Source organism: Pieris rapae, chromosome 12 (assembly GCF_905147795.1).
Source record: "Pieris rapae chromosome 12, ilPieRapa1.1, whole genome shotgun sequence".
Lineage (NCBI taxonomy): Eukaryota > Metazoa > Arthropoda > Insecta > Lepidoptera > Pieridae > Pieris > Pieris rapae.
Window position 1 is genome coordinate 2488024 of NC_059520.1, and position 19158 is coordinate 2507181.

General features: G+C 33.6%; 1 protein-coding gene across 1 annotated transcript; it reads left to right on the forward strand.

The window, feature by feature from the left end:
• Positions 1 to 4185: 4185 nt before the first annotated feature.
• LOC110994693 (blood vessel epicardial substance) lies at positions 4186 to 18713 on the forward strand. Its single transcript, XM_022261490.2, has 8 exons — positions 4186 to 4365; positions 11371 to 11711; positions 12297 to 12499; positions 12954 to 13148; positions 15738 to 15846; positions 16739 to 16850; positions 17628 to 17807; positions 18088 to 18713. The coding sequence occupies exons 2-8, from the start codon at positions 11409 to 11411 to the stop codon at positions 18309 to 18311; spliced, it is 1326 nt and encodes a 441-aa protein (XP_022117182.1). The 5' UTR covers positions 4186 to 4365; positions 11371 to 11408; the 3' UTR covers positions 18312 to 18713.
• The last annotated feature ends 445 nt before the right edge of the window (positions 18714 to 19158 follow it).

Genomic DNA, 19158 nt, shown 5'->3' on the forward strand with positions numbered 1-19158 from the left:
GACACAAATAAGGTGGATTACATATAATTTTTTCCATTTTATAAAACAAACTATCAAAAACGTATCTTGTACAAATTTCGTCATAAAATTATTGTTTGTTTTTCATGGACGCTAAATCATTTTATTTTGTTTAGACTTTAAAATTAACTATTACTTTATTGTTGGCCAAAAATGGTGATATAAGTGATGAAATATATTAGCCAAAACATTTCATTAATTCTTAAAAGCTATTATGGATTCTACATTTCAATTAAGAGGGTATCGATTGCGTTTCTGAAAACGCATTTAAATTCACACTTCCAATAGCTTTTGTGCAACATTTAATGATATTTCCTTATATATATATATATATATATAGTATATATTTCTGATAAATGCAGTTTTTGCAAACTATGTATCTATTATAGGTTTATCACTGATATTTTATATAATATATATTTTATATATTATAATAAACTTTAAATTTAAAGTCGGTTTTGTAGCGTACAAAATAATTGATTCTCAGACCCAAGTTAATATTGTTGTTATTATATAATATTTTTAACATAGGTATGTTTAGATTTGAATAAGTAACGGTATATAAATAAGCATATGTTTTTAAGATTCCGAGGCTTATACCCAAGCTTTATAGACGAAGTTGGAGGTTGTCATGTCGTTGTAAACTTTGTATGAAGTTTTGTCAATTCTTATATTTTTTATTGATTTTAGTCGTTGTTTAAATATGCGCGAACGAAGTACGTAAGATCCTATATCTTGAAGTTATTCCATTGGAGTACGAAAGTTGTGTGTGTGTCACAATTACACACTGTAATATCTCATGGGAACTTTAGCGTCTTAATAGAGATTGGCCTGAAAGAATATATATATATATATATATATATATATATATATATATATATATATCTCCCAGAATTATCATATTAATAAAAATATTAAAAAGTGAAAGACTCATTGTCATCAAAACTGTACACTTTCAGAAAAAACCGCTGGACAAAAACCAGATGATTTCTTATTGACCTCAAAGAGAGAGATTACCTAATATTAATACAATGCTGAACTAATAGTAGTCGTATTAAAAAGTCGTCTTCGAAACCAACGCAAAACATCATAATAACACTTTATACTTATCACACACGTCATTTGAATATCTATTTATGAGGGAAAACATAGAAAGGGGTCTAAAGGCTAGTTGGAGACGGAAAGGCTGCATTCAAGGTCCGTAGCCGCTGGAGTCTTGCCAGATGTTAATCGTCACGCAGGGGTGTATTGAATCGTGGGAACATTTTAAGCCTCAAGACTTTTATGTTAGAAGACTTTGAATGAATTCTTAAACTTCGATTTGATTTATAATTTAAAAAAATCAGTGACGCTACAACCTCTTTAGGTCTTGGCCTCAGATTTCTGAATCTGTTTCTTGATCATTTTTAAATCTACACACGTCGTCGACTTTCTGGGTCTAAGGCTTGTCGGTTCCCTCACGATGTTTTCCTTCACCGTATGAGCAAATGTTAAATGCGTACATAAAAAGTCCATTGGTGCACAGCCGGGGATCGAACCTACGACCTCAGGTGTGTGAGTCGCACGCTGGAGCCACTAGGCCAACACTGCTCTTTATTTAACATAATATAATCAAGCGGCGGATGTATCTTCCTAAAACCAGATGTTTCTAGTTGTTGTCCTGTGCATTAGAATGCATTGGTTGAATGATCTGATCTTTACGATTTAAGATTTAAACAGATTCGGAATTGAACGCTTGAAGGCCCATAGACAAGGCTCTGTTTTTATTCATTAAATTAAATAGTTATAGGTTTTGGATAATTTCACCTACACGTCTAGTTATTTTGTATCTCAATCGTTTTATTATATATATGTACTTCACTAATTTTGAACGAAACGTAGTTTTGGCATACAATAGACTGTTAATTGTAAATAAACATATGGCCATATCCAGGCTGAATGTTAATTTACATAACACAAAATTATTTACTTATGTACGCTAATCTATTGTTAGTTATTTGCTATTGTGATTATTTTTTAATTTCTACATAATTATGTATTTACAGTGTGTATTCGCGGATGCTTGGCTGACCTATGCGACCTCTTCAATACAAAGAGTTGTGTGCTACGATATTGCGAGCTACTCGACAACAACAACGTATTAACATTAACATATTTTCATACCAAATAAGTTATTTGTGAATTTTCCTAATCAATAAAGTATTTGATTCATGTTCCTTTTAGTAAATAAAGTTTTAATTTCGGCAAGATCGCAGTCGTCGAATACCGTGATTTGTGTACGCGACGATAACAGAAAAATTGGATGGGCGCCGGCAGTATTAAATTGGCAATGTTTTTCCTTTAAAAATTTGCGTTCAACACTTCATCACAGATTATACTGGTGGTCAAAGTACTTAGACTTGTAAAATTCCTCAAATCAAAATATCTTTATTCATGTAGGTAAACAAGTTTAAATTTAAACAAATTATCATATCATATATAAAAAAAAACAAGTACACTTATAGACGTCAAAAAATTAAATCAAATGTAAATTTACATTTACTACCAGTTCGCAAGGGCGTAGAGCGGGCAAAAAGGAGGGCATCCACGGCCAAAATTGAATTAATCACTGAGAAATAATTGTTTTTTACAAACCTTTTGAATTATAATTGAACAAAATTGTTTCTAAACTTGTTTAGATTGTTTCTAGTTTAGATGAACAATATTTATAATAAAGACAGATAAAATGGAGTTTAACGGTTCTTTCGCATTTACATTCCTCAACAAAACTATAAACATAACCAAATATAACTCAAACTTATCTTTATTCATATAGGTAAACATGTACATTTATGAACGTCAAAAAAACAAATTAAATTAATTGTAAATTAACATTTACGACCAGTTCGCAAGTCAAGGGCGTAGAGCGGGTAAGATGAACTGGCAAGAAACTTTCCGCCACTCTTTTCAATCGCCAAGTTTTTAATACAAATTGTTTGAACTGGAGCAAATCAATCCCAAACATATACAGCAAGTCATGAAAAGTAACAGACTGTTATATAAAGATGTGCTATACCATTAATATATCAAGCCTAACGGAGCAACGACGTAAAAATGTCCGATTCTCCCGGGAGACACATTTTATGGTCACAAATAACAAGTTTTAATGTTTTGCGATACGATGTGTTTGACATGATGCGGCTATCGGACGAGTTCATGTCGTACAATAATTTTATTGATAATATCAGAGTAGTAACGACACAGATTAATAAGTCTCAGAGACTAATAAATGCTGACTCAATATGGGTAACACGATATTAGGGCTACCCTATTTGAGCTATTTGAAAGAGCTAATTGCTCATGAACATCTGCAACGAGGCTTGGGGTAAGTTGCCAACCTCTAAGGGAATTGTTACGCATGAAGGCCCGGATACTCTCTTGTTTTTTTTATCTTTGTATCTGTTGCGTGATTGATTTCTAATAGGCCCTACTTGATCACATGATCAACCATGAGTGCCTGGGACATTGTAGACTTTTTTAGATCTAAATCTTGGTTTTCTCACGATGTTTACCTTCACTGTACCAGCGAGTGTTATATGCGAATTTTTCTCTAAATGCTCCATTAATGATTCCCGTCTCTATATGGAAAATCGTCTGTGTTACAGAGATGTGAGTAAAAGCTGAGGGTGATGGGGTTTGGGGCGGGCGGGGTACGCTTGCGCGGAACGGCGCCGCGCCCGTAACAACACTACCAACGTAGCAATGCAAGAGCTTTATAAAAATAGCTTCAAATAAGATTAACGCTCTTGCTTATCTGTGCATTAGTATGCTAAAAACCAAGAATGTGTTTTATTTATATCTTTACAGAATGTACTGGATTAAAAAGGGCATGTATCATAAGATTCAAACATTCATTTTATTTTTTAAATCGTAGGTATGAATCAGTCATTACACATTACAATTACTTCATACTGAAATCAGTCATAACAAATGGAACATAATCATTCTAAACAATACAGCTTAAACTAAAAAGGCATGTTTTTAATAATTTAATGAATGTGGTAGCCCTTATATTACAAGTAAGCGCTTTAAATTAAATCAAGCGCGTTTCGCTTGCGGGGGTTGGCATCACTGGTCCGTCGAAACGCGCCGTGCGGAAGCAGTCAGTCGAGTGTCGCGCAACGCTTGATCGCCGACCGGAGGCTCTGCCGCGAGATTGAATATGAGAACCGCGTGCCGCGCTCACGCTTGTTTTGGTGCTTTATGATGGTGCGGCATGAGAGTGCGAGATATGCGGACGTTCCGTGACGGAAACCTGAGATACACCGCCACAAGTGGGCGGAGAGAGCGGCGTTCTCCGCTGCACAGGTGAGCGGCCCAGCTTCGTAAAGACGCTGCCATCTCGGGGTCGATAAAAATGCCTTCACCCACAACAATACCTGAATAACCTCAGACTTAAAGGATTCGTTTACTTGTACCAGCACGCAAACGCACTCATTAAGGGTGAATTTATCGAGATAACCTTGAAGATTTAAGAACACTTTAATCTACATATAAGTATTACAAATACCATGACGATAATTGAACCAATTGTGGGCTTTTCAGTAGTAATTGTCGAAATAGGAATTAACAGTTTTTTATTGCTCTACAGTTTGTAGTTATGTATAACTATTGAAATGTAAAAAAATAGAACCATTTGAATCTAAATTTAAATTTAATTAATTAATTACACATTAGCGGATATTTACATACGAACATTGTTTATTATCGTAATTCCATTGAAGTAAAAACGAAACTGAAATTGTCGATATTTGGGGATATAATTCGATCACGCTACAGTTTTATGGGCGACGTAATATTTTCCTGCAATATTTACCTCGATCTTTACTCTGAGATTTGTCACGCAACTTTGAAGATTATATTTTTGTTAGATCTGTTATCGCTAAACATTATAAACACGTAAGTATACAGCTAATTTTTTTCAGTCATTATCAGAAACACGTTTTGGCACCAAAAGGACATGTTAATAATTTAATACCGCTAGCACAATATCTTTAGAATATCTATTACTTTGTATTACAGTTTTTCAACGCAGTTTATCAATGCTAAATCGTTGCATGTTAGGTAACTTAAAAAAAAATAGATGATATAAAGGCCCGCGATTAAAAAACAAAAACACGAGAGAAAACAATAGATTATAAATTATTGTCTACTTCCAATTATTTCTGGAAGGCCGCCTTCTAAATTAATTACAATAAAATATATCTTTAAAGGTATCAGTAACATGTTTACCAATAAGTTAAGCGTCAAGCAACGTTAATTAAGGCACGAATCGATTTATAATGTGTGATTGGCGTGATGAGTGCTATTAAAACGTAAACAAAGATTCAATCAATTACTTTCATAAGAGGATTTGGTGTCTCATTGAATAATGATTTGCTTGTCAATATGACGGGAAATAATAACAATATTGTCTACGGATATCGGGGTATAGGGCACATTTTAAATTATTGTTTCCGTATGATGCAAATAGTTACTTTTGCTGAAAGATGAGTGATCATAAGAAACCTATCTGCATATGAAATAAGAATGATAAATGAACCTCTGATGTGGCTGCCCTTTCTCTTAATATTTCGTTGGTCATATTCACGGAGTATGAGTAAACATTTTTTTGAGGTTACATAAGTTTTACGCATAAAATTAAAACTCAATTTATAGAAATCAAATTAGCTTTTTAACTAAAGTTTATTTGTATCTATTCATGACCAAAAAACGCAATTTGACGCAAGGAGACATAATAGTACTTTAGTTTATACATATATATTGTAAATGACGTGATTATGTTTTTATAAATGTTTCACTCATTAGTATTTTCATGTAATTTCTCGTCGCAATATATAGTTTTAATATATATATTTATATGCAGTTATGCAACACTATACAGTTCATAGTAAGTTTAAAGTTACACTATATGTTATTTGTGAAAATAAATATAAAATCGGAGATTTGCTGACTGTTCGAATTCAATATCCCAGCATTACCTAATCCTATCTTGAAAGTTTGCCGAATTTTGTGGCAACTATTTTATATAAGTGAACTAGTAAAGCGCCCTGGTTTCGCAACGACTCATAAGTCAGTTTAAACTTAAATATAGATTAAACCTATATAATCTAAGTCATTAACGCAAACTTATGCATAATAGTTCCTGTACAATATGTACAAGCAAATTTCTAGAAACTAAACCAAACTTTCTTTTCAAATTCGTTGATGTGTGATCTAAATATTTATTTTTAATTAAATATTTTTAAAGACCTTGAGTTACGAACCTAATTATTTTACCAAATTTAAACGGAAATTTTATTTAACTAGAGTCTTTGAATAAACTTAACGAGAAAACATTTTGTTATTAATTGTAAAGATTATTATAAATACTTGACAAGACAAAAGACGAACGAAAAAAGATTAATGACAAACGAAATAGTTGCAACATTTCTAAGACGATAGTTAATGGGGCATATACACGTCATATATTACAGTTTACATAAGAATATGATATGCCTGTTTTAGACAGGGCGCGGCTTTCTGACGCCAGGCTTTTCCAGCCAACTTCAGTTGCATGCATGCAAATTGAATACAGTTTTTAATTAATTAAAACGTTTACTAATTTTATAATTGAGCTGTATTCTAAAATATTACCGACACTACTCCTTACTTAAAGGTTACTAAGACGGAATGCTTTATTTCAGCAAAAAGTCGAGAGTGTGATGCAATGTATAGGACATTTTAATTTCTTAAATTACTAGAGAAACGGTTACGTATTTTGAGTTGATACAGTGTTTTTGTGTTAAATTGTATTGTCTCTTATTTAAAGAAAAACACTTTTTTTTTAATTGAAGTTATGTATTATTTTAAACTTATAGGTAATTATTTAAACATAATCTTAAATTTAACCGACGTTTCGCGTGCTTTACAGCGTGCGTGGTCACGGTGACTGAAGACAAAAGGTGTTAAATGTCAAAAAAGTATCACAGCTGTAGAAAATGTTGTATTATCTGTATTTGTTTCCCCGGAGTTGGTATCGACTAAAATATGTATCTGTCTCTTATTGTATATTATGGTTCGTAATTTTTGAATACTTATTTAATTATACTATTACCAGCCGATAACTTATCTACTTACGATTGTACTTCATTTATAATTTCATAAAAAGCTATTTATATATTTATGGGAGCCTATAAAAACACAAGACATATTATGTCGTAACTGTTTTACTAGTATGTGGTCTTCCTAGGTTTTTAGTTATGTGTCTTTCCTAGGTATGGAATACATTAATCATAATTCATCTCGAATTAGATGAAGTACTAAGCTGAAGACTAAATCTTCTCTTAAATTATATCATCTATAATATAGATAAAATTGCTTGCAACGGCACCCCCTTAAAACAAAAACGACGTCATTTTAAGAAATTTCGTAAAAGTTAGTAAAGTAGACTGATGTGGTATGAAAACTCAAATGAAATTATTATTTATGCTACGCGTATATTTACTCTAAGGTATAATTAAAATAAAAGTTAAGTTTTTGTGTTCTTTAATCTCTGTGAAAAATAATTTTAAACAATTTAGCATATTACATATTCACTAATTTGATGCCTCTACGAGGTGCGGTTAGCAACCTCGCTCGTAGCTCCGTAGCACTTTGTACAATGGAGAACTTTCCTTTATTTGTTGTCTCGTTCAATGTTACTTCCAAGTTTATACTTGTTGAGTAAGTACAATCCTTAACTCCCCGTGGTGGCAGACAAATTGTGATACATGTGTATAATTTCTGTATAATTCCTCTGGAGTCCTAGAAGTTATGGTGGACCTTATCACTGCAGGAAAAATAAAGTTTTGTAATCAAATAAAATAATAATAATGTGGCTCCAACTCGTTACTCATCCTCGTCTCATATTTCTGCATTTTTAATAATCATATCTTTACAGTTGATTTTATTAATAAAGACAATTTAAGTCTTTTCATATTAATAGCGATGGATGTAACGCCCAGTTCGGTTATAGCGACTGTTTTGTAAGAATCATTTGTTACTCTCTCTATAGTCGGCAGCTCATTTCTGAGCGTCGTGGTCAGCAACGAAACATTTAGCGCGGACTATCTGCTGCCACCGGTTTCTGTCCAGCGCTTCTCTTATGACATTGTATAGCTTTGAAGACGATGAGTCTTTCACTTGATCGGTCCATCTGGTTGGTGAACGGCCACGTGATCTTTTGTCTTCTGTGTTACCAACCACGATCAGCTTCTCCAAGTTCTCATCGCCTTTGCGCATTGTGTGGCTGAAATACGATACGATTCGCTGTAGGCATCATTTGTTACAAATTCCTATAAATCCCATTCAAATACTGCGACCGGAATTGGCCGCCAGAGACGCAGAGAGCTTTGTTACAATCGCACAGATGGTCAGTAAATGTGCAGTCCTTTAGCTTTTATTTGTAGATATTGGCTAAGTAAATAGGTGGGCGTGTATGTTCGAAGTTGAATTCATGCGTCATGATATTCTAACTGGCAACTGTTTTTATACTCAGAATATGTGTCTGTATCTCTTCACGAAAGCAGTGTTAATTAGTGGCTTCCGCATGCGGCACTCATAACTGAGGTCATAGGTTCAATCCCGGGCTGTGCACCAATGGACTTTTTTTATATGTGCGCATTTAACATTTGCTCGAACGGTGAAGAAAAACATCGTGAGGAAACCGACATGTCTTAGACCCAAAAAGTCGACGACGTGTGTCAGGCACTGGAGGCTGACGACTTACTTGCCTATTAGATTTAAAAATGATCATGAAACAGATTCAGAAATCTGAGGCCTAAAGAGGACCTAAAGAGGTTGTAGCGCCACTGATTTTTATCTCTTGACGTTTGCCTGTAACGAATATAGATAGGCACATGAAACATTTTCGAACATTAAGGCTATGAAATGCCTCGTGATGTTCCCTTCACCGCAAGAGCAAAATTAATGGTTTTGGTTCGAATTGAAGTCTTCTCTTGTGACACGCTCACTTAACTATTAAGCTAACACTTCTCGTTCCCGACGCCTATTAACTTGCTTTAGGGTCTATTTCACAATGTCCGGATAAGTTCCAAATAAGCTATTTATTACTTATTGGTAAGAATTGTTGCATTTCACGACTTTCAGATAGCGCTATTCGTCATGAAACGCGAAGTTTCTTATTCGGAATTGTTATCTTCGAAATAATTTATGTGTTGCATAGCTATTTGGTACTATATAAGGTATCCATACATTGTGAAACAGGCCCTTAATGTAATACAAATGTCAGTTAGTTTTAGCCACAGTATCGTACATATTATAATAATTAAAAATTTATCAAAACGCCAAAAGTAAATAAAAGGTCTCATTGTTTAATCTTTTGATGGCAGAGTTGAAAAAATTTGAGAAACTTCTCACGAATTTTAAGAATGGAAATTCTCACAAAGAAAACCCGGAGGTTTAAGCGACGGTAAACTCTAGGGTGACCTTTACTAAACAGCCCTTAGACGGCGTAAGCTAAAGAAAACAAGTGCTCGGTTTTATTAAAACGATGGCTTCTTGCTTTAAAATATAAAGCTGTTGTTCAAAAGCAACGTTTAAAAAAAATATTAAAAATTTCATAACGTTTTCAATACAAACTTGTGATATATACAAAATTAAGAAGCGGAAGCGGAAGAAATTGTATTTAAATTACAAACAAAATAATTAATAACGTCTTTCTTTATAAAAAACACATTCACCATTTTGATTTCTACTATTTACTGAAGATATATTTTAAAAATTATAAAACAATTATTTCTGATACTCAATTCCATAGACGGTTCACTTACCAACCTTTTAAGAACCACTTTTGAGCCCTCTGGCATTGAGAGTGTCCATGGGCGGTGGTATCACTTAACATCAGATGAGCCTCCTGCCCGTTTGCCCCTGTTCTATAAAAAACCCGGTACTCTTTTCTTGAAGGACCCTTTTTCGAATTTGTTCGGAAATAATTCAGTAAGTAGTATTGAAATTACTCAAACCACATAATGAATCATTCAGTGCGATTATATCAATAAGCAGTGTGAGTTCCTATTTACCTTCATTAAGGAAAGTGCGTTTTCACAGCCTCCACACGGATAGAGGTTTATTTTTTATTCAGCATTACTGTTTCTTAGAATAAAAGCAACCAGCGGGTTTATTGCGAATAAGCGATCTCTCCCGTGCTTAATTAGCTAACGTTAACACTGACTGTAAAAAAATACAAAAATGAAGTCTCTCAAAAATTAAATATAGTTGATACACAGCCTGCATAATCTTACATACCTCAAACGTAACACAAATTTAAACTATTGGCTCGGTACACTGAACTATAACAAAACAGAATCGTTGGTAAATCCTGGTATATAAAATTTTCCTTAATCTATCTTTTTCATGCACACTTTCATTACATTTGTTTCGTCTTTTACACACACAATTAAACAGTCATAATCATAAATTTATTGTTTTTACAGTAGCCTCGTTGAAAAAACCAATTGTTGTTTTTTTCCTTGAAACTTTGCTTACAAATAAATAATTTTGAATATAATAATTAAGATTAACTAATATAAAGCTATGAATTCATTGTTACACAAGTCACTGGGTTAGAGGGTTTTTATAAAATTTAAAAGATGATGTCTTGTTGATTTAAATAAATGAATGATTCATTCCTTCATAATCGTATCCAATACACCTTCGTTGCAGCATTTGTTATCGCAGACTTTCATCGGGGCAAGACGGAAAACTAGGATTTTACTTTTAAATCATTCGTGAGTCGTTAGGCAATGTTTCAAATTAGAATAACTCGTGCAATATATTGCAATTATAACTTAAATAAAGTACCTCTAATACTGGAGAAATATATTACGCAAGTTTGTAAATGGAGTTTTGTTTTGAAAATAGTACTTTGTGCTTCTAAAGTTGAACCTGTGAATTTTCCGCTGACTTGCATATTTTCTGGCGTCATATATACAAATAATTATTTGTGGTTTAACTCTCATATTAGCCAGCTTCATAAACCTTCAGCAAATTCATAAACCAGGATAATTCATTCGATCTTATTCTATTGACCGGCACTAGAACATCATTATTAGCCTCGCAAAATATTTGTTCAGTCTAAGGAAAACAAGGCGAAAACTTTGTAAATATACAAAATTAATATTTTCAGTTTCTTATGTTGGCCTACTCTACATTCATATTTCAGGATAGTTCATTCGACTGTATTCTATTGACAGGCACTAGTCATGATTAGCCACGCAAAAGTATATTTTGGTTAGTCTAAGTAAAATTTTAACAATACATCTTTGGTTTCAGATAAGTGCGCTCTCCCGGAGTACTGTCAGGGTGTGGTGATGGAGGTGGTAATATTGAAAGCGAGAGCCCAACTGAATCGTCTGGTGTCAGTGCGTCGCGCGAACGCACGGGGGGCGCGCGCGAACGGCGGTGTGTCGTCGCGCGCGCCGGCCCGCGGCCGCGAAATGGCGACCGCCTCACCTAAATCTACATGGCTTAACGCCACTATTGCGTTTAACCTCTCGCGTATTAACACCACGTTTGACACCGATTACGAACTGCTCAACAGCAACACTACTGATGAACACGATAATCATTGGTTCTGCGCGAAGTGGACAAGTGCGCAACAGGATCTCTTTCAGGTAAATAGCATGAATCGAACTTACAAGACTATACATTAAATAAAATCACTTAGGGTCTGTTTAACAATGTCCGAATAAGTTCCAAATAAGCTATTTATTACTTATTGGTAGGATAAACAGTATTATTGCGTTTCACGACTGTCAGGTAGCGCGAAATTCCTCCGGAACTTTAATCTTCCGAATAATGTATGTGTTGCATAGTTATTTGGTACTTTATCTATACATTGTGAAGCAGACCCTTAGTCTCACAAACTGATTGACTGATCACAATGATTCAATGAACGATTCTTATTTATTTCTTAATACTATAGCGTAAGTAAATTGTATAAAACAAAAAAATATACTAAAAAAAGTCAACGATGGAATACTTAATATTTACAAAAATTATTCAATACATTTAGCTAAATAATACTAAATTCGGCTATGGATATTCTTAATACTCCTTTTAAGCATATTCCACGATTGCTGAAACACGACATAAATGAGTGTCAAAAGTTACTGTGATGTATAAAGAATAATGTATAACTAAGATATTGGTGTGTATACTGTAAACTTAAAACTTTGACAAAATGCAAATTTCAACAGGCAGCCAACCTATGCTTCGCAATAGCATTCTTGGCACCGAAGAGTTTTAAACAGAGTATATTGGTGCTACGAGCGCTTGCCGCTACGGGAGCGGTGCTCATGGGCATGTGGGCTGGCGCAGAAGTTTGTGCTCCTGATGTTCTAGCCTGGAGTCTAGCCCTGGTCGTCGTCAACTCTATACATACTGTTTTCTTAATTATAAGGTATATTGAACACTAAAAATACTTACAAAAACATAAGCACATATTACATTTTTAAAATATATTATTATATGTTGAATGTTGAACTATTATATGTAAAACTTAATATATACGAACAAGACACAAGTCGCCATCGGCCTTCTTAACTTTCGCCTACTAGGCTCATTCTGATATGTACCTGTAATGCCCTTTTGAATTGGTTAAAAGCACACAAACCTGCGAACATTATCTACACACAAACTTTATAGATATTTAATATTGTATTCAACAAATGCAGATAAAACTATATTTATTAAATATAGTTTATAAAGGGCAAAATCAAACTTTTATAAAAAACTATATGCGCCATTTTGGAAGCCAAAATGTATGCGAAAACTGAAATTATTCACTATTCACGAAAGCCTATACGCCATAATTAAATTATCTAGGCTTCGTACACATGACATATATTCCACAGGTTTTTGCCGCCAGCCCTTTCGCTAGAACTGACCGATTTGTACCTGAAACTATTTAAGCCGTTAAAAGTAAGCAAGAAACATTTCCAAGAGCTAACGAGAGAGGCGAGGGTCGTGAAGCTGGAACCAGGTGAAGCGTACGCTGTCGAGGAGGTCACGCCCGCAGACGAACGATTATCAATATTACTGAAGGGAAAGTATGTATTTCACATGTTTATGTTGATTTGTTACGTGATACGAATGAGCCCTTCGTTCTATATTCGACGCACGTACGACCGCTTGCATTGCTCATACAGCCGCTATATCAAGAGACAGCGGTATTTTTAGTTGTAATTTCGGAGTATAATATATTTGATACGATCACGTTTCTGATAGCAAGTGTTACGAAATTTATAGTATGTGTGTTTGGAAACTTATTGATTAACTAAATAACTTTCTGGCCAGCTATCGGCCCATTCGCACTATTTTAGGGAGAGAGACAACGCGATGCATGGACGCCGCCACAAGCAATAACATTTAAGTGTAAACTGTAAATCATTCAATACAGTCTAGCAAACAAAACAATACTATACTATATATATATATATATATACGTAGGATATTCAAGCGAGTCAATATATAAGTAAAATGTTTTAATTCACGTAAAAGTGTAGTTAAAATTAAGTGTTAGTAACGGTATCTTGGCTTATAAGTATGGCTTTTTCTATGCTATCAAAGTTATTCTGCACGATACTTTATGATAGGCACTGTAAGCAATTTCCACCCACGCGAACTAGGCCGCGGTCAAAATCCATTTTACTTCAAGTTCCGTGGTGACTTGAATCTAGGTTTTAGGTCTTACTTGTATAAGAAAGCTGTGTTTTTTATTTCTTTTTCATTTTATACTTTATAAAAATACACTAATTTACAGCAAAATTAATATCACAATACAAAATAATAAAACAAAGCATGTACTTGGGCAGTTCAAAGATAAAATTAATTTGTTTCACCTCACCCAGTCTTATTAAATATAAAATATACTATAATATAAGTTTTCGTCCAGAGAAATTATGTTACTGAAATGTGTTAGGACCGTTGATACTTATACAAGATGTATAATAATTTATAATATGTATATGTTATTTATTTATGTATTAACACTAGTGCAACTAGCAGCCTTATCGAGAAAAAATTAATTAAATTAGATAGGGTAAGCAAGAAGTGCAAAATTATTAAAATAAAAATATATTATAACATATATTTTAGTTAATAAAAGAAAAGAAAATTTCTTAAAATAAATAGGTACGCTTGGAGATTTTTTTTAAATATTAATAAAAAACATACAATGTTTCTATACTTAAAATAGTGGATAAAAATGAATGCGCCATAAAATTGTATTACCAATGCAGTGACCAATAAAACCTTTATTGAATAAATACTGATTTATTAAATTATGCAATAACAATTATTTATCTGAAATTACTCTCGGGATACTTATGTACAAAATAAACATTTCAAATAAATAAATTTATATTAATTATAATTAGCAAAACCTTTACCACTTCCAACAGACTTCTGATCTGTTGATCGAAAATTGTGTCATATAAGAACTTCATAATAGGCTGTCTTGTAAGGCCCATCGCGTGTATTAATGCTAAACTTGTCAAATCAATTACTGCCCTACAAAGTTATCAAAACGCCAGACCTAATCTAAAACTGTTCATTCCAATTGACTTATCGTCCAAGTTTTTGCTAGGGATTTTCAACTTTCCAGCGATTCGGCATTGAATACACGACAGCTTTCTCCGATAAGAAAAGAGAATAATGTTTGGATAGTTGCGTCATATGTCGTAGAGCTTTTAGATTTTTATTCCGTCAATTTGAAAAGCTTGTATCAAAAGCTAGATATTTTTGCAGTTTTAAGCTTTAACAAAAACTGTCAAATCTTATCTGTCAAAAAGCACTTATTTTTCATCGATATCATCGTTCAACAAACTTGTCACACAAGTTATATACATAAGGGCAGGGGTATAAACATAGCCTTTTCTGTATTAAGTAAATGGTACTTAAGGTAATTGAAGTATTATTTATTTATATACGTAAAAAAAGATTACCAATGTATGGCCTCTGCTTGTAATTTAATGAGGCTTACATTAAATAATTTTGCAAAGGATTGCTAAGGGACTTTTTGAAAAACATTTAGTTAGGCCCTGCAGCTCATTGCACAGTCTAGCCAATTTGTGTGGAGCCTTTTCTCTTAATGTCTTCTAATAGTATTTTTCATATATTACCCTCTATATATATACTGAAATAACTTTTAAAATTGGTCTCATTTATTTTCATCTTTTTACAAATAATTAAACGTAACATCCCCAAGTGTACCAACAGTATTCCGGTTTATGAATAAGAGTGTATAATATGGACTTTATTATCAATGACTGAATTTTTTCATAGTTTTTCAAAGTAAAATATGTTAGTAAGTAAAATAGTTTTTTGTGTTTTTTTGTTCCTTTATTAGTTTTATGTAAATAACATGTAGGTATTATGTATTTTACACTCATGTTTACCTTATCTAATTTATATTTCCTTTTTTTCTTTCAACAGTGGTTATCTGGGAGAGATCGCTTGAAAATCCGCCAGTTGGCCTCCTTTTCACTTAATTTTGATGATAAATTAATAATAAATAAATAATAAATAATTGATTTAACCTACATCAATAAGAAATAAACTTTTTGAACAGCTCCGTCGTATCACCGGACACCTCTTCATTAGAACTATACCCGTATACATAAAACTTTTTTTTTCAGAATGAAAGTGAGTTGTGACGACACACATCTACACTACATTCAGCCATATCAGTTCGTAGATTCACCTGAGTGGGAAGCGAACCGCGAACAATCGGATGACGTTTTCCAGGTTTGTTTCACCGAATCATAATCATTATTGTGTTATACATATATGCTAACACATATTTATAGTTTTAGTAATAATAAAAATGATGTTTCTGTCTGGAATCAAAAATATTAGGATTTATCTATAAAGGTTTTAGCTTATTAGATTGAGAAGAATTTCATGTTTGAGTACTTACATACTGTTTCAAATTTTGATTTTTAGCATATATTTTGTTTTCAATAACTACATCTAATAAACCTTAGTTAATCTTTCTTATCCTTTAAATATCTTTATATAAAATAAGGTTGCAATACCTGTCCCAACGTACATTTTTAAATAAGGCAGCATATAAATAATTATGACCGTTGAAATATGCATGCGGAAAATACTCGTATGCACGAAGTTACATTGTTACTGAGTGGACGACGTTAATGAAAATACACGATGTTAACTTTCCATTTTTTGTTGAATAACTTCTCTACTGTATTCATAAACCTGCTTACATTTAGTTAATAAACAAAAAGTTTTTATATCCCATTGCTTAAAGTGATACTGGCCAGTTTATAACTTTAAAAAGAAATCTAGGAATAGTTAAAAATGGCGCGCGCGGATTGCATTTGTTTTCTATTTGAACTTTCAATTTCTATTTAGCTAACCTTATTGAACTACTAAGATGTTTAAGAATAGTTAGTTTGTGAACAATCTTCGTATTTATTTTGGTTCATATGATGTTACTTTATATTGAAGCAAAGCGGGCTTATTTGATTGAACGTAATAATCAAGTGTGGTAATAATAATTATATTTTATGTTGGGTATAACCACCGAAACCGGAAGATTTTATCGAGATTATTATACTTTAAATTACATCAATTTCCACACATATATTTCTTAAATATATATTTCGGTTGATTCCAGGTAACGGTGGTAGCAGAGGAAGTGTGCACTTGCCTTTGTTGGCCTCGCATGCGTTTGGAGCGTGTGTTGCGGCATAGACCCTTTCTGAAGGTTGTGCTTGACTGCCTTATTGGTAAGACATCCATAGTGCAAAATTAGAATATTTTCGACGTCCTGGTGGACAGAAAAACTGTGTCAAGTTTATGTTTCCACCATACCAACTCTACTATTTAAGATTATTTATACAATAAATAAATAAATGAATAAAATAAATAAAAATAAGTGAGTCATCGGGATGCTTTGCATAATAAAGGATTTTAGTTTTACTCTATATTAACCACTCGCGTAGAACAATAGCATATAAGTGAAATAATGTAATGTTAATTACTATGTAACGAATAAATGCAATCTAATAGTTGAAGAACGTCTGCTTCTGACTATACTCTCGGGGCGTATATCCGACGATTTAGGAAATATTCATGTTTATAAAACTAAAAAAGGCTAAGTGAGCAAAATGTACAGCATTGGCTCGTTCAATAAGTAATAATAATTTTAGAATGAATTAAATTCTCCTTTTAAAACAGGTATTGTATTGCACACACTATAAGTGTACTTGATCAGTAAAATCTTTATAAAATACCAATTTTTTTTCTGTATGATTGCTAGTTCATTGGCTATATTGCATACCGCTAAATAATCAGGTTGGCGCAACGTAAATATTGCTTTGGTTGAAGATGGCCAATATACAGAAATATGACAAAAAAACATTTGTCGGATCGTACGATTTCTGACTAATAATTATACATTTTAATAAGTTTTATTTTCCGCGTGTATTTACATACAGCCCTGCTATGAGCATATATGTTCTGTGGTGCTGTCTATATTTTAATAAGTAAATATTTTATTTCAGGAAAAGACATAACACACAAGTTATACTCAGTGAGTGAAGGCCTTGGTCTAGGTACATCTGGTGACAATGATGGACCTCCTTCACACCTCACGAGGTCAGCCAGTGTCGATGCCGTGCACGAAGGCGCTAGAGGGCGACTCAGAAGTCTTGCCTGGAGGTCACATACGCCTGCTGCAAAAGGTACAATACAGTAAAAAGTAGAAATCTACTTGAGGATGGGTTTAAAAAAAAATACGTGTATTTTAGAACATAAGATAATCACGGTATGACTTATTCCACGTCATTAAATTCGAGCCTGTTGGCATCCCTACTCATCGGCAAAGAAGACAGAGGGTGTTGGCCGAGAGAAAAAGCCGGCGTAAAAAACTCTCTTTTAAAAAAAAACTTGGTTTGGTTACGATATTAGTTTTGATGATGATTATTGTCACTATATAGTAATTAATATGACCAAATATTTCAGGCAATTCATATTGGCAACCGGTAGTTGCTCGACAATTCCTGCGGCAGTCGCCATTCAGTCGGAGCGTGGCACCACCACCGCGGTTGCTGACGCAGGCCTCATCAGCAAGTCTCCAGCCGGCCGCCCAACCTCGCCGGCGGAGTCCGCCTCGGCGCACCGCGTCCTTCCGGCGGAGTCGCGAGGTAAAATTCGCGGAGGTCCCCGGAGCTGAGCCCCTGGTGTGACGCGGGCCGCGGCCCCAGCAAGAGCTGGTGCCGCTTGCCCCCCCCGCGCCCCTCTCCCCCTGACCAACGGACGCGCGCACCACAGACTTCTAAACGGACCATTTATTACGTGTTATTTATTTGACTAAAGAGCTTCCTGTTGATGTCGTTTGATAGAATTTTTCAGTGAACGTTACGGAGTGAGTTAGTGAAGTGATCGGAAACTGTTGTCGTGAGATAGATTAGTGTTTTTATTGCGTAATTATTTCGTTACTAAATTAACATTATAGCTTTTGTGAGAAATAGCCTAGTCGACGTTGCCAGCATACGTTTCCAAATAATTGAGAGACCTTTTAATTACATTTTTTTTAGTTGATATTGACTGGGCCTAGAAACAATCGAGCAACTAATTCTGCGTAAACCCAATTTGACTATTAGAAGTATGAACAAATGAATGTCCGACGTAATTAATGCAAATAATCGTACTAATAAACACCAATGTTACTAAGATCAACAAAAACATATTGATTGATTTCTTCAATATATAGATGTAAGAAACAATATGTTGGCAACTGTCATACAAATAAAATATAATTGCACTAATTAAATGAAGACTGTTGGTAAAGTTACAATATTTATTTCGCTTTTATCACATTAATTTAGGTAATATAGTTTTATAAAAATATAAATAATGTTTATATAAATTAAACGCTTTACAATGTAACTATAGGCTATAATATCAGACTGAAACGTTTTGTAAGTATCACATAACGGTCACATTGTCTTTTGAAAATCAATTTTCTGTTACTCATAATAAAAAATATCGTCGATATTTTCTTCATTAATATTCATAGACGTGTTTTCAATC

Excerpts from the sequence above, each read along its gene's own strand:
- LOC110994693 (XM_022261490.2), top strand. The coding sequence starts at position 11,409 with ATGGAGGTGGTAATATTGAAAGCGAGAGCCCAACTGAATCGTCTGGTG. Across the intron at positions 11,712-12,296 it reads CGCAACAGGATCTCTTTCAG|GCAGCCAACCTATGCTTCGC; the intron begins GTAAATAGCATG and ends AAATTTCAACAG. Across the intron at positions 16,851-17,627 it reads TGTGCTTGACTGCCTTATTG|GAAAAGACATAACACACAAG; the intron begins GTAAGACATCCA and ends ATTTTATTTCAG.